General features: G+C 34.7%; 1 protein-coding gene across 2 annotated transcripts in view; it reads right to left on the bottom strand.

Annotated features, from left to right (window-relative positions):
• The window catches only part of LOC125667954 (ADP-ribosylation factor GTPase-activating protein 1-like), a 41,479-nt gene that overhangs the window by 11,153 nt on the left and 12,639 nt on the right, over nt 1–17,687 (bottom strand). The window contains exons 8-9 of one of the 2 annotated variants that reach the window (XM_048901648.2): nt 4,344–4,433; nt 2,856–2,915 (exon numbers count right to left, since the gene is read on the bottom strand). In XM_048901648.2, the coding sequence (XP_048757605.1) occupies nt 2,856–2,915; nt 4,344–4,433 (150 nt within the window). The remainder of the gene's footprint in view (nt 1–2,855; nt 2,916–4,343; nt 4,434–17,687) is intronic. The other variant, XM_048901649.2, reaches the window with a different exon arrangement.

Here is a 17,687-nt window from a genome sequence, read left to right as displayed (position 1 = left end):
ATAAATAGTGCTCACAACATTGTAACATTAGATTACTGACTGACCTTGACCTATGACATTGTGACTGCAGATGTTGTTTGCCTGTATGACAATGTATCAGTCCATACTAATTAATCCCCACATAAATGCATTTACAATAAACAAGATCATGAAAATTTAATGAAAATTTAGCTTGAATAATTTTTAAAACAAACATTTTATTCTAAAAACAATGTAACAAGTAATCATCTCCTCCTCCAAAAAAGAAAGAAAATCAAGATATGTTGAACTAGAAATATGTCCATAGGACATGAATGCCCTGCCCAATGTGACATGAATATGGCCAGGGCATATGCTAGCGATAATAAATTCAATTATGGAGTTTAATTATAGTAAAAGATTCTTGAGTTATCAATTGGGCAACAAATGCTGTAACTATTAACCATTGACCTTCATTAATAGATGTCATTTACTAGTCATGACCAACCTGTCAAGTAACCTTTGACCTGAAAATCAATAGGGGTCATCTACTAATCAGGACCAATCTGCCAATGAAGTTTGATGACTATCGGACAAAAGGTTCACTCCTAATTGATTAGATAACATACTGTCTACTGATGGGTGCAAAGCAATATGCATCAGCATATAAAAACAACCAAGAAAAAACCCAGGAAAATGCTGATGGCTCCATGATTTAAAACCTGCTCTTCCAATATAGTATCAATATACAAGTAACAAATCATCTATCAACTCTTCCCCTGAATGATGCCATTTGACACCTTAATCATTTCTGTTTGGCCTACCATTATACCAGTTTTGCACAGCATTGAAAATGACTGGTATACATTTGAAATTGACCGATTTAAGGTTTGATCAGGCATCAATGAACTTTCAATATCAGTCATCAAAATTAGAACTTTAGTTGCTGGTTAATCATACTAACAGGTAAGATCAGTATCAAAAATTATTCTATTTTCATTATAACTTTAAAAACAAGATGTGTTTGTGAAACACTGATGCCCCCCGGACTACAACAAAGTGGAACTGCAAGACATTGTAGTTTTCTGGAAAATTTCCCAAAACTAGGTCAATGGTCAAGGTCACAAGGTTGTCTCACAAAAATGCACATATTTAATTTAATGATTTGAAAGATATGGCTTATATTCGAATTTTCTAAAAGTAAAACAAAGGTCAGTGTAAAGATCACCAGGTGAAAGATTTTGGGTGTCAATGGAAAGGTCTTGCCATAAGGAATACACATACCTAATATGAAAACTCTACCTCTTATTATGTAAAATATATGACCAAAATTAAAGTTTTTTTTTTTAATTTCCAAAAACTAAGTCAAAGGTCAATGTCGCAAGATCAACAAATATGGCATTGTTGGAAAGGTCTTCTCACAAGAAATGTGCATGCTAAATATAAAAGCAGTACCTCTTATGATTTGAAAGACATGGCTTATATTTGAATTTTCTAAAAGTAGGTAAAAGGTCAATGTTAAGGTGACCAGGTTAAAGATTTTGAAGTCAATGGAAAGGTCTTGCCACAAAGAAAACTCATACTAAATATGAAAGCAGTACCTCTTATGGTGTAGAAGATATGACAAAGCTTAAATTTTTTTTGGAAAAAATCCAAAATCTAGGTCAAAGGTCAATGTCAAGGTCACAAGGTCAACAAATATGGTATCATTGGAAAGGTCTTCTCACAAGAAATGCTAAATATAAAAGCAGCATCTCTTATGATTTGAAAGATATGGCTTGCATTCAAATTTTCTAAAAGTAGATCAAAGGTCAATGTTAAGGTGACCAGATCAAACATATTGGTGTCAATGGAAAGGACTTGCCACAAGAAATACACATATCAAATATGAAAGCTCTACCTCTTATGGTGTAAAAGATGACCAATGTTAAAAGTTTTTTGCCACAGACTTACAAACAGACCAAAAACTGTATGTCCCCAAGTCTTTGATTCCGGAGACATAAAAATCTTGCAAATTGTTATTAACAATATAAAACAAGATGTTTATGATAACTTATGCCCCCCCCCCCCCCCCCCCCCCCCCAATATGACCAAACTCTGAGGTCAAACATTTTGGTACAAAAAGAAAGATATTGTCACAAGGAATGAAATATGAAAGCCCTAGCACTAACCGTTAAAAAAGTTATAGATTTATAAAGTAGGTTAAACTTCAAGTTCATGAGGTCAAACATTTTGCTTCCTAAAGAAAGACATTGTCAAAAAGGAATATGAAAGCTCTTTAATTTAACCAACCAAACAAAAGTTATGCCCATGGTTATAAAGATAAAGATTTTCCAAAGAAGGTCAACCCCCTAGGAAATGGTCACAAGGTAAAAATTTTGCTACCTAAAAAAGGTCTTGTTTAAGGAATTCACACATCCATTTAAAAGTTATGGCCAAGTTTAAAGTGTTTATGGACAACAGACAGAATCTCATTATGGGGGCATAAAAAAAATCTTAGAAAAAGTCAATAAAAATAAATTTCTATATCATGTTGTCTTATCATATGGCTGTGAAAAATAAATACTGCCATGAATAATACAATTTTTTAAATATAATCTACAATAATCAATACATAACTGAATATCAATATGACAAAATTTATATCATATTTGACTAATGCACATTTTATTTATCCATTCAAAGATTAATATTGATTTGTAGCATTGACCATATTGTGAGTAAGTAGATTTCAAACACATCAAGCAGAAAGAATAGCTGTTAAACATTATCAAAGGTAAATGTGTAACAGATGGTCTGCAAGCAGGAAATCAGCAAAGCTACACAAACTGGGTTTCAGATATTTTTGATGGCCTTTTTGCCAAGGTAATACATGGCTGTATATGTGACATACTCACTCTGTGGGCAAAACTGGACATAGATGTTGAAACATCATCCAGAATTTTACCTTCTTTTACCTACATTGGAATCAATACTCACATTTTTAATGGCCCATAAAGAAAAGACCCATGGGTCACAATGCTCACTCAGGTGACTTTGCTTTTCAAAACACTCATAAGAATAAGTCAAGACAAGCCAATTTCACCTAAAGTTACTATATACATTACATGTTCCAGGAGAAGTTTAATGAATTTTGATAACTGTGTTTCTATTACAAAGGTTTTTAAATATTCTATAAATATTTATTAAAAACAGTCCCACAAGAAATCTTTTGATCATTACCATAAGCCCACTCTAGCCCAGGGGGTCACAATTCTGCATCTATACCAACTATGAATGTCTGAATATCATTTTTCAAACTGCATGCATAGCCTTGATGTGGTTTCATCCTCGGGTGGGGAATAAGAGAGCATACTTCAAACAAATTGAAGCTACACTATATGTGGATGAATGCATATCATCCAGCTTTTGTCATAAATCTTAATCAAATTGAATATTTTCTTATATTATCTCATGTAAGACCTAGAACCCCTTTTGTAGCCTATCCTGATGCTGACAGTCACAATCTTAACTAGCTAACCTAGAACCAAATGAGATAACTGTAATTGTAGCCTACTTCTTGAGAATATTCTTTTTATTAAAAAAAATCTTAAATATTTCTATATATATAATTTGAAACCCTATTGTGGCACATTCCTGACTATTCATGAAATTGATTTAAATAAACTTGCACATCAATTCAACAAAATATAGTCCAGTAGTTTTTTTTAGAAGACTTAGAAATATTTTTCTTTTAATATCACTAGCTAAAGTCAAGAACTTCTATCCATCCATTCTGACCTAAGATATCCTGGATTGAACAAATATCTTATTAAATATATATCATACACTATACAATTTGCAGCCTTGTTCCTAAGACTAAATATGGCTCTACCCTGACCTTTTTGGCCATGATCTGAACAAACTTGCAACTGCATTCTATAAGGATGCTACACATTAAGTTTGTAATTTCTGACTCACTGTTCTAGAGAAGATTATGCATCCTCTTCTTACTATTTCCTAATTATCTCCTTTGGGAAAGGGTTTAGCCTTCATTTGATGAAAAATATGAAGGATATTGTGTACCAAGTTTGGTTGAAATTGGCAGTGGTTTTGGAAAAGAAGTCAAGGATATGCAAAGTTCAAAACAACCAAAGACCAAATGATCAGAAAAGCTCACTTGAACCTATGGTTCACGTGAGCTAAACAAAAATATCGAAAGTAGAAATATACAAAATTTAGAAATGAATAAATCTTTTTCCAAACTGTGACCTATGAAAGGGAAGATAAAGTAAGACAACAACATAAAAAAATGTTATCTTAAAAATTCTATAACAGTGCACTGTACAACAGCAAATTATACAATGTAATATACAATAGCAAATTATTTCAAAGGGATAACCTACCTTATCTTTTGTGGGTTTGATGACAGATTCATTAACTGTCTGTCCAAACTCCTTGGTCTTCTTGGAGGCAACACTAGCAGCCTTTGATGCCTGTAAAGTGTCATACAGTGTTTCATTAGAGGATGTCTGTCACAAGATAGTTATTACTAAACTAGGGACCAAAACAATTTCTAAAAAAATAAATAAAAATCACCTATATTCTGTTAGGGTCAGTGCTGAAAGTTTTGGATAAGATTCAGGAGCAGATCAAAATCAAATAGTGACATGATATTTGGAAGCAGATCATAGATTTGATTTTAATCTTTGATTGATCTTGTGCCCTACTGTATTTAAATACAGTCCAATACAAACTTCTTATTGAATGCAAATCATATAACTTTGTTATTCTATAGTTAACAAATCTCCTTAGATGAGTGAGACATGTTTTCTTTAATATGTAAATACATATACCACTTTTAGAATAATCAAAATCATGAACTTCATCAGAAAAGTTCAAAACGTTTTGCCACAATCAAATGTTCAATCACGCATTTTCACACTCTTGTGTTGTATATAATTCACAGGATGTTAAAATTTGAAATTATTATAGCATAGAGTGCTATTCAGCATTTGTCTAACAAAAATTTAATATCCAAGCGAAATTTCCCGGAATAATTGTTGATCTAGAAATGTCAACAGGATCTTATCCAGCCATTTTTCTTATAATATAGTGAAAATGAAATGCAGTCCAGCAATCATCTGAAACTACATCCTGTTTTAGCTCATGACCAAGAATGTCAAATGTTGTGTTTATGGTAATTTACAACATTGCGGAAAACAACTCAAAAAGCATTGCAGTTGCAGCATTATGTGCATCAACTAAACTCTCACGGGCTTAGGATGTTTCGGTGCTCTATTCAATTACATGACTTTTTAATTTCCCATGACCAGATGGCAATCCAATAAACAAAATTAAGGATAGTTCCTACACACAAGCACATTAACACTGAGAATTAGATGTCTATTGTTTTCCCTTATAACTTTAAATTACTACACAGATGCCTTTGGTTCAATAGTTTTTTCATCAAAGTTTGTCTAAGTATGATTCAAAAATTTGCAAACTAATTGCACAACTGTAATAGGCCTCGTCCTGGTCCAAGGAGAATACTTGCATTCTAAAATTATTTTGTCAAATGGTAACCTTCTATTTAGGCAGAAAACATTTAAGAATCTCTTAGTGAAACTTTGAACCCTTAATGTAGACCTACCCTTGCCTTGGGGCTAATATTTGATAATAGGAGGGCTGTCACAAAAATTCAGACATTGAATGGCAATGGAAATGGGATTAGATTTACAAACTATACACCAAAGTGTTTAAAATTCCAAGCAAAGTAAGCTGGTTTTGAATGGCCCAATATTCTGCCCCATTCAATATGAAAAATAAGTTGAATTTTTCCATTTTGTGGAAAAAAATTAAAATACTGAACCATTTTTAACATAGAAAATAATGCAGGTTAAGGCTGACGATTGGGGCAATTGAGGGGAAATAAAACTGCAAACAAGAGGCCCATGGGCCACATCGCTCACCTGAGTCACCTTGGCCCATATCTGAAGACTTTCCATATATATTTGAATGTAAAACCTTAGTCCCTATTATGGCCCAAACTACCCTTTGCAAACTTGAATCTACACTATGTCAGAAAGCTTTCATGTAAATGTCAACTTCTTTGGCCCAATGGTTCTTGAGAAGAAGATTTTTAAAGCTTTTTCCTATATTTGTATGTAAAACTTTGACCCCCCCCCCTCTTGTGGTTGTGGCCCCATCCTAACCCCCTGGGGCCATGATTTGAACAAACTTGAATCTGCACTATGTCAGAAAGTTTTCTTGTAAATATCAGCTTTTCTGACTCAGTGGTTCTTGAGAAAAAGATTTTTCCTATATATTTGTATGTAAAACTTTGATCCCCTATTGTGGCCCCATCCAACCCCCGGAGCCCATGATTTGAACAAACTTGAATCTGCACTATGTCAGAAAGTTTTCATGTAAAAATCAGCTTTTCTGGCTCAGTGGTTCTTGAGAAGAAAATTTTTCCTATATATTTGTATGTAAAACTTTGATCACCTATTGTGGCCCCATCCAACCCCCGGAGCCCATGATTTGAACAAACTTGAATCTGCATTATGTCAGGAAGCTTTCATGTAAATCTCAGCTTTTCTGGCTTAATGGTTCTTGAGAAGAAGATTTTAAAAGTTTTTCCCTATATATTTGTATGTAAAACTTTGATCCCCCCTTGTGGCCCAATCCTACCCCTGGGGGCCATGATTTGAACAAACTTGAATCTGCAATATGTCAGGAAGTTTTCATGTAAAAATCAGCTTTTCTGGCTTAGTGGTTCTTGAGAAGAAGATTTTTAAAGATTTTCCCTATATATTTGTATGTAAAACTTTGATCCCCTATTGTGGCCCCATCCAACCCCCGGGGCCCATGATTTGAACAAACTTGAATCTGCATTATGTCAGGAAGCTTTCATGTAAATCTCAGCTTTTCTGGCTTAGTGGTTCTTGAGAAGAAGATTTTTAAAGATTTTTCCTATATATTTGTATGTAAAACTTTGATCCCCTATTGTGGCCCCATCCAACCCCCGGGGCCCATGATTTGAACAAACTTGAATCTGCATTATGTCAGGAAGCTTTCATGTAAATCTCAGCTTTTCTGGCTTAGTGGTTCTTGAGAAGATTTTTAAAGTTTTTCCCTATATATTTGTGTGTAAAACTTTGATCCCCCCTTGGGGCCCAATCTTATCCCCGGGGGCCATGATTTGAACAAACTTGAATCTGCACTATGTCAGAAAGTTTTCATGTAAAAATCAGCTTTTCTGGCTTAGTGGTTCTTGAGAAGAAGATTTTAAAAGTTTTTCCCTATATATTTGTATGTAAAACTTTGATCCCCCCTTGTGGCCCCATCCAACCCCCTGGGCCCATGATTTGAACAAACTTGAATCTGCATTATGTCAGGAAGCTTTCATGTAAATCTCAGCTTTTCTGGCTTAGTGGTTCTTGAGAAGAAGATTTTTAAAGATTTTTCCTATATATTTGTATGTAAAACTTTGATCCCCTATTGTGGCCCCATCCAACCCCTGGGGCCCATGATTTGAACAAACTTGAATCTGCACTATGTCAGAAAGTTTTCATGTAAAAATCAGCTTTTCTGGCTTAGTGGTTCTTGAGAAGAAGATTTTTAAAGATTTTTCCTATATATTTGTATGTAAAACTTTGGTCCCCTATTGTGGCCCCATCCAACCCCAGGGGCCCATGATTTGAACAAACTTGAATCTGCATTATGTCAGGAAGCTTTCATGTAAATCTCAGCTTTTCTGGCTTAATGGTTCTTGAGAAGAAGATTTTAAAAGTTTTTCCCTATATATTTGTATGTAAAACTTTGATCCCCCCTTGTGGCCCAATCCTACCCCTGGGGGCCATGATTTGAACAAACTTGAATCTGCAATATGTCAGGAAGTTTTCATGTAAAAATCAGCTTTTCTGGCTTAGTGGTTCTTGAGAAGAAGATTTTTAAAGATTTTTCTTATATATTTGTATGTAAAACTTTGATCCCCTATTGTGGCCCCATCCAACCCCCGGGGCCCATGATTTGAACAAACTTGAATCTGCACTATGTCAGAAAGTTTTCATGTAAAAATCAGCTTTTCTGGCTTAGTGGTTCTTGAGAAGAAGATTTTTAAAGATTTTTCCTATATATTTGTATGTAAAACTTTGGTCCCCTATTGTGGCCCCATCCAACCCCAGGGGCCCATGATTTGAACAAACTTGAATCTGCATTATGTCAGGAAGCTTTCATGTAAATCTCAGCTTTTCTGGCTTAATGGTTCTTGAGAAGAAGATTTTAAAAGTTTTTCCCTATATATTTGTATGTAAAACTTTGATCCCCCCTTGTGGCCCAATCCTACCCCTGGGGGCCATGATTTGAACAAACTTGAATCTGCAATATGTCAGGAAGTTTTCATGTAAAAATCAGCTTTTCTGGCTTAGTGGTTCTTGAGAAGAAGATTTTTAAAGATTTTCCCTATATATTTGTATGTAAAACTTTGATCCCCTATTGTGGCCCCATCCAACCCCCTGGGCCCATGATTTGAACAAACTTGAATCTGCATTATGTCAGGAAGCTTTCATGTAAATATCAGCTTTTCTGGCTTTGTGGTTCTTGAGAAGAAGATTTTTAAAGATTTTTCCTATATATTTGTATGTAAAACTTTGATCCCCTATTGTGGCCCCATCCAACCCCCGGGGCCCATGATTTGAACAAACTTGAATCTGCATTATGTCAGGAAGCTATCATGTAAATCTCAGCTTTTCTGGCTTAGTGGTTCTTGAGAAGATTTTTAAAGTTTTTCCCTATATATTTGTGTGTAAAACTTTGATCCCCCCTTGGGGCCCAATCTTATCCCCGGGGGCCATGATTTGAACAAACTTGAATCTGCACTATGTCAGAAAGTTTTCATGTAAAAATCAGCTTTTCTGGCTTAGTGGTTCTTGAGAAGAAGATTTTTAAAGATTTTTCCTATATATTTGTATGTAAAACTTTGGTCCCCTATTGTGGCCCCATCCAACCCCAGGGGCCCATGATTTGAACAAACTTGAATCTGCATTATGTCAGGAAGCTTTCATGTAAATCTCAGCTTTTCTGGCTTAATGGTTCTTGAGAAGATTTTTAAAGTTTTTCCCTATATATTTGTATGTAAAACTTTGATCCCCCCTTGTGGCCCCATCCTACCACCGGGGGCCATGATTTGAACAAACTTGAATCTGCAATATGTCAGGAAGCTTTCAGGTAAATTTCAGCTCTTCTGGCTCAGTGGTTCTTGAGAAGATTTTTAAATGACCCCACCTTATTTTTGCATTTTTGTGATTATCTCCCCTTTGAAAGGGACATGGCCCTTCATTTGAACAAACTTGAAAGCCCTTCACCCAAGGATGCTTTTGGCCATGTTTGGTTGAAATTGGCCCAGTGGTTCTGGAGAAGAAGTCGAAAATGTGAAAAGTTTAACAGACAGACGGACAGACAGACAGACGACGGACAAAAAGCGATCAGAAAAGCTCACTTGAGCTAAAAAACTTTACAGCTTTTCAATGGAGAGAGAAAGTTGCTGCACACTTTTTTGTTCACCTTATCAATGAATTAGAAGAGAAGTGCAGTACTTTCTCAATAGGGTATTCGTTTTGTTGTGTTAGTTCCAGGGTTTAAACCTTTAGTGAACTTAGTCGGTTGTAAAGCTAGCTTTTTATACAGGAAAATCTGAGTTGAGTTCAATGTATACAAAATATGGACATGTTGAAATACTCTTCTTTATCGTTATCTATTTTAAAAGCTTTAATACAGTTAAATCTCAGTTTACAGGTCATATTGCACATAAATAAAATAGAAAACAGTGAAGTGTTCTTAATAAAAAATAATGTCACCTTTTTCTAAATGATTTTTTTTACTAAAGTATCACCCATTCATTTCACTCAGAATATTATTCAAATCTACCAAAATTTTAAGAAAATTGCTGTAAAGATAAATAGCAATTTTGCATTGGTTAAATGTTGCCTAGCTATAAATAGAAAGATTATCATTATTCCAAAAAACTTCTAAGAAAAGGATTGATTAATTATTCTTTTTTTTTAATGTCCCATCAAGAATTTTTCACTCATATTGAGATGTCACCAGCTGTAGGTGTAGTACCACAAATTTAGACCCATGCTTAGCGCTCAGGGCCGTAGCAGTGAGGATTCTTTATAGTGCCAACGCCTGCCACGACATGGAACCTCCATTTTAAGGTCATATACGTAAGACACGTGATTCTCACTTCATTTAATTTACATAATGATTCACTTATATAGCATTCTCTGTCTATAAATTCACATCAATATTGTGTAACATACCATATAATGCCATGCCATACAATTGTTAACTTGTTTATTATTTTTGTAAACATGTATGCCAAAAGCATATGTCTTCAGCAATAAAGAATATATCATAATATCTACTGTTATAATTGTTAGCAAACAGTCTTCATTGCTTGGTGATTTATTTCTCTGTCCATATATGTACACTGTTTGCTGTTGAATGTAATTATTACTGATGAGCCAGTTGGATTGGTGTAATAAAGAACAGAATAGAACATTATTTTTTTAATCAAATCTAAATGATTTAGTAGAAAATTCTACATCAAAACCTGCCAGTATGAACTTTTCACTCCAATAAAGCACTAGTGTCAAACAAAGATAGATATTTTCCTCCTAACAAACCCACAAATCAATAGATGACAAATATCTTTTGTATTGAGGTACAGATGACAAAACCTTGTGAAAGCCATACACCATGAGCTCATGTTAAAATTAATTACCGTCATGGAAGATAGATGAATAACATTTCTGTGTTCAAACCAATTCTTAACATTCCAGTGTTACTGAAATAAGTTGTGGAAACCGCATAGAAACTTTCAGACTTCGTCTATGCATCAGAACCGTTATCAGATCATAACAAATTACTCAGTGGGTATGCAACTAATGTTGATGGTGAATGTTTTATATTTCAAAGTACATATGTAATTTCAGCAGTTTTTAAAACCACTTTGAAATAGAGATACATTTGTTTTCTCATTATCATAAAAAAAAAAATCGAACACAAATTTGTGCATTTATAATCTGGCTGTTGTTTAACAGGGACTTCATTTTGCTTCATACAACAAACAAAATGACAACATTTTGTTCTTTAAAAAGTATTTCCATATTTTCTGAACGTCCATTACACCAATACAACATCTATATTCATATCTTTTATTCATGACTTACTAGGAATTTATGGAATAATCATCTTAAGTAAAGTAACCTAATTTTCAATAAATAATTCCATTTGCCCCCCCAAATAATCATCAATCACCATGGAAACAATAAAATCCCAGAGACAATGTAATTGGTACTGATTAATTAAACAAATCATCACTATGCACTCAACTCTGCAAATCCGTCAAATTTTTAGCATTACATTGAATAAATCATCAACATACTTACCTGAATTGACCAGGAAATCTTTTAGGACCAGAAAATTTTCTCTCTGTATCAACGAAATGACAAGCAATGCGGAGAGCAAACTAAGATTGAACCATCTGCCGCATGTCTGATTGTTCAAGTTCGGGGGGCTGACTAAGCCTCAAAAATCAATACAAATATTGCCATTATCCTCAGATCCTGTGATTAAGTGATCAACTTATAACAAGACCTCAACTTTACAATGATGATCATTTTCAGGATATCAGCATGTACAACTGAATCACTAACTTTTCTTTTAAAATACTGAGCACTGTCAACATCTTCACTACAATCATTGTCTTTTACTGAATATATTGTAGTTATTTCACTGTTATTGGAAAGAAGCTTTTTTTTTTTTTTTTTTTTTTTTAGAGTAAATGAATTTCATTTATCTGGATGCCAACAATCCCAATGCTTGAGCTTCTAGAGGACATTTATTTAGAACCAATTTTGGTTACTCATTCTTTCCTGGAATCTTAGTGAACATAGACTTTGACTTGATATTAAACTTTCATAGGTTATCCAATTTAGTCTTCATTTCAAAACATAACAAGAGATGTTTGTAAAACACATGTGCCCCCCATGGTGCAAAATTGAAAAGGGTTATACACACACACATCATTTGATTGAGAGTAGTATTATCAATTCAAAATATTGAGCAGACAATATCTTTCTATGTCAAGAGTGGATTGACCATGTGACCTAAAAATCAATAGGGGTCATCAACTCCTGAAGATGTACCAGTGTACCAAGTTTGATGTCTGTCAAGCAAAGGGTTCTCAAGATATTGAACGGACAGTATATTCCTATGTCCAATTTGACCCTTAACTTTTGACCATGTGATCTTAAAATTATTAGTAGTCATCTTCTCCTGAAGATGTACCAGTGTACCAAGTTTGATGTCTGTCAAGCAAAGGGTTCTCAAGATATTGAGCGGACAGTATATTCCTATGTACAGTTTAACCCTTGACCTTTGACCACGTGACCTCAAAATCAATAGGTGTCATCTTCTCCTGAAGATGTACCAGTGTACCAAGTTTAATGTCTGTCAAGCAAAGGGTTCTCAAGATATGGAGCAGACAGTATTTTACAATGTCCAGTTTGACCCTTGACCTTTGACCATGTGATCTGAAAATCAATAGGGGTCGTCTTGTCCTGAAGACGTACCAGTGTACCACGTTTGATGTCTGTCAAGCAAAGGGTTCTCAAGATATTGAATGGACAGTATATTCCTGTCTGGTGTGACCTTTGACCTTTGACCATGTGACCTCAGAATCAATAGTGGTCATCTTCTCCTGAAGTCGTATCAGTGTACCAAGTTTGATGTCTGTCAAGAAAAGGGTTCTCAAGATACTGAGCAGACAGTATATTCCCATGTCAAGTTTGACCCTTGACCTTTGACCATGTGACCTCAAAATCAATAGGGGTCATCTTCTCTTGAAGATGTACCAGTGTATGAAGTTTGATGTCTGTCAAGCAAAGGGTTCTCGAGATATTTAACGGACAGTATATTCCTATGTCCAGTTTGACCCTTGGCCTTTGACCATGTGACCTCAATATCAATGGGGGTCATCTTCTTCTGAAGATGTACTGGCATACCAAGTTTGATGTCTGTCAAGCAAAGGGTTCTCTAGACATTGAATGGTCAGTATATTCCTATGCCCAGTTTGACCCTTGACCTTTGACCATATGACCTCAAAATCAATAGGGGTCATCTACTCCTTAGGATGTACCAGTGTGCCAAGTTTGATGTCTTTCAAGCAAAGGGTTCTCAAGATATTGAGCGGACATTATATTCCTATGTCCAGAGTAGATTGACCCTTGACCTTTTGACCTGAAAAACAATAGGGATCCTCTTCTACTCATAACTAACCCACATATGAAATATCATTATCATCAAGTGAATGGTTCTCAAGATATTGAGGGGACAACACATGGTCTACAGACCGACCGACAGGTGCAAAACAATATGCCCCCTCTTTTTCAAAGGGGGGCATAAAAATATGACTATATAACCACAGGGTATAGAGCTGAAGTAAAACAAGAGGTACTGTGAGCAATGCTCACTAAGAATACCCCCCGCTTACCCCAATCTCCCAAAGGGTGTTGTTAATAGGCATAAATTACCTCTTTCCTGAGTGTAAAAATATAGTATGCCTTTGTAGAAGAAAATGGAAGATATAGTCCGAACACAAATCCATGGTATAAACCTATAATTTTGACCTTGAGATCAAAGGTCAAGGTCATAAAGAGGTCATGAATGTACATGACACATAATCTCATGGTGATACACCCATGTCTTATGGTATGACTATGTCAAAACCCTATAATCAATTTTGACCTTGAGGTCAAAGTTCAAGGTCATATAGAGGTTATGAAGGTACCTGACACATCGTCTCATGGTGATACACTCATGTGTCAAATATGGTATGCCTATGTCAAAGAACAAAGAAGTCATGGCCCTGACACGAATCCATTGTAAAAACCTTTAATTTTGACCTTGAGGTCAAGGTCATATGGAGGTCATGAAGGTACCTGACACATCGTCTCATGGTGATACACTCATGTATCAAATATGGTATGCCTATGTCAAAGAACAAAGAAGTCATTGCTCTGACATGAATCCATTGTAAAAACCTTTAATTTTGACCTTGAGGTCAAGGTCATATGGAGGTCATGTACATGACACATTGTCTCATGGTGATACACACATGTGTCAAATATGGTATGCCTATGTCAAAGAACAAAGAAGTTATGGCCCTGACACGAATCCATTGTAAAAACCTTTAATTTTGACCTTGAGGTCAAGGTCATATGGAGGTCATGAAGGTACATGACACATTGTCTCATGGTGATACACTCATGTGTCAAATATGGTATGCCTATGTCAAAGAACAAAGAAGTTATGGCCTGGACACGAATCTGGAGACAGACAGACGGACGGTAAGACGGACGGACAGACAGAGTGATTCCCATATACCCCCCAGAACTTCGTTCGGGGGGTATAATAATGTGCACTTCAATTGTTGAATATAGGTCCCCAGCAGGTCCCTTCTTCTACTGAGCATATCCTACAATAGTTCTACACAGACTGAGCCATCATTATCGGATTGCTGCAGGTATAGACTGATTGTACAAAAATTTGGCTAATAATAAAGATACTATCCTTCTGAAATCCTAATGAGTTTGATGATCAGGTGGCAGATCTTCCAGAAACTCCTGAATCTAAGGGCTTTCTTGGAGGAAATTAAAACTTTAGACTGTGACAATGATCTTTACCATTCTAATTCTTAGACCTGTAGCTTTGGTATAATTAAAGAAAAAGTCATTATTTCACTGAAATTAAAGGAAATAAGATCTTTTGAATGAAAAAAGGTCACCTGACTTACTCAAAGTATTTTTTTCCTAACCAAATGGACAATTCCTCAAAATTCTTTGGATTTGGATCTATTTCCATCCGAGTTTGTTTTCACTTACTTTCAAGTTTTAATTGTCTGGGGGAAAGAAGACATGCACTTCACAGTTTGACCTGTACTTTAAAAATCTTGCACTAGCAAAAAAGTAACCTAGTAGAAATTTCCAATTTTGATATAAAGCACATCACTAACTAGACAAACCAAATGTGAAAAGATGTGCACACCATGGTGTGCTGGAGTATGGGTATCTGCACCCTTGTAACATATGTGCCATAATCAACACTCAAACATAAAATTGCCTGATGTTGAATTTCCAAAGAAAACATAACTAAAACTGTTTTAAAATTGCTGAGATCATCCATATGAATAATCATATAAATGAGAACAAGACTCCTCAATGACAAATAAGCTAACTGTGAGTTGATGAAATTTTAAAGATCTAAAAACAAACTATTTTCCACATATGAAATTACATCTCACAAACATGGACTGAACTATGCAGATATTGTTAAAAATCAATAACCTATCTTTAATCTTATACACTTACACATAAATAAAATGTCACCAGTGAAAAGCACAAGTCCTTCCATTTCAAGTAATATTCTGACTTACTCACATTTGACTTCACCAGTGACAGATCCAAATATGAAAGTACACCTGCGTAAATTCATGAAACTGCTCAAAGTAAGAATAGAGACCTTCCACAGTAACAGAAGCTACGGCAACTAAACTGTCACCTCCATAACTGAAGGATATAATGTCATGGTATTTACAGCATAAAAATCAATAATCATATATTTCACTTTAAAATTTTCTCAGTCCTCATATCTCACAGTATCAGTAAAAAATCAATGAACTTGTTTGATTCAACAGGTTGATGAAAAAATAAATGTTGAACTTTCACCCATGAATCAAACACACATGTGGTTGTATTTACAACTTTGAATACAGATTACACAGAGAGCCCCCAGGTGAAAAATTCACCAATCTGTGCACATGTATGTACATAAATACCAGGTGACTGTCGAATCAGACAGTACAGAATTCAAAACACCATCTCCAGACTGACCTTTTTACTCTCTAAGTGCAGTTGGAAAGAAAGATAACACTGACCATTTTGAAATTGATTTATCATAAGGTTTACAATCACAGCAAGATCATTTCACTCAACAACTACGATTACAACAGCCCTGTCTGTAATGTCATATGCAACAGACTCATATTAGTTACTTTGGTTGTTTGTTTTTATAAATGTGTGCATGTAGTATATTCATGGGTTTCATTATATTTGTAGTACATTCACCAATTTAACTGTGACAGGCAGGTGCTTTAAAAGCCTACACTTATAAACCAAAAAAGTTGTCACAAGTAAAACTTGTGGGGATCTGGATGGAGGGGAAATGGAACAGTCAATGCACCCTTTGACCTTGACGACACTACATATTTGGTTATGATTACATGGATATGTGGTACTAAAATACCAGATTGAACTAGTTTGCAATAAACATGTATACATTGTCACATATGAAAGCAATGTCAAAAGAAATACAAGAGAAAAGATTCAGTAAATATAAATATACTGGAATGATTTTTTTTTTTTTTTTAATTCTTCTTCTTTCATTTACAATTTACATAATTACAAGTGATTGATGTAACAGTTTTATTCATACTTGATGTTTAACCAAAGGTTAGGACTCGACAAATTGTTATTTACACCTTTCACTATTTTGCCAATCACAAATTTCTGGACATTGTAAACCAGTATGTGCTACCGCATTGCCATGACTTTGGTACAATTTAGACTGTAACTACTTCGTTCATCATTAGAAATTGACCAATAGAAATTGTAAAATTATTTAAGAGACAGGTAAACTAGAGATTATTTCAATCCAGTCTCTTTGGTTAAACAATACCTCATACCAGAAAACACCAGCATATGACAAAAAGTTTAATGTAGCAATTTGAAAGTAGTTTTTTTTTTTTGGTCTCCAGAGCATTTTAAGAGGGTTGTTATAGTTTGATTCCCCCTCCCCTTCTGGCAAAAATCCTTGATCTGTCCATGAGCATGTATAAGTAATAAATGCCTAGCCTGTCTGTATATTAAGGGGATATATAAACATTGGATGTTTGGAGAATTTTCTGCATTATTGACTTGCTGATTATGTGAATTACCTCTTGTTTCAATTATTTATTACCCCAATAATACAAACAAACTAGACATTTAATTTTTAAATAGATATTGTCTGCAGAGATGTTTCAATTATAGGACCACAATATAAACTAATTTCTCATAACTAACTATGGAGCCAGGTACATTACTAGAAGAAGAAAATAAAAGTATATTTTTTCTCTCCTTAGGAATGGGGCTTGTAAATTGAATGGTCTTGGTCTTGTGAATGGGGCCCCAAGTTTAAAGAATCAAGAATTATGCAAAGCTTTAGATCAGGCTGATCTGTCAGAACTGATTTGGGTTAATCAAGATTAATTTCATCTGTGGACACCTAACAAAAACATTACAAGTTTTATTATACATGTACATAATATACAATGGATACTGCATAAAAATCCAACTATTTCTTACTTACAATCTCTAGAAATACTTCCAATTTCATTTAATATAAAACTAAGCCAATTTAGAAGGAGAGTTTAAATATACCAGTAAACTAGCAGACAATGAATGAAAAATGATCTCTGCTTATTTACTTTCAATAAAAAGGAAATCAATGTAATTATATTTCAGAGAGTCTGCTTTTCTTCAAATTATCATTCCTTGACATAGCCATGTTGGTATAGACTCAGTACAAATAAAATCATGTAAAAAGACAAACTATTGACATTATTACTAACTAGCATCCAAGGC

Source organism: Ostrea edulis, chromosome 4 (genome assembly GCF_947568905.1).
Source record: "Ostrea edulis chromosome 4, xbOstEdul1.1, whole genome shotgun sequence".
NCBI classification, from domain to species: Eukaryota; Metazoa; Mollusca; class Bivalvia; order Ostreida; family Ostreidae; genus Ostrea; species Ostrea edulis.
This window is presented reverse-complemented; position numbering and strand designations above follow the sequence as displayed.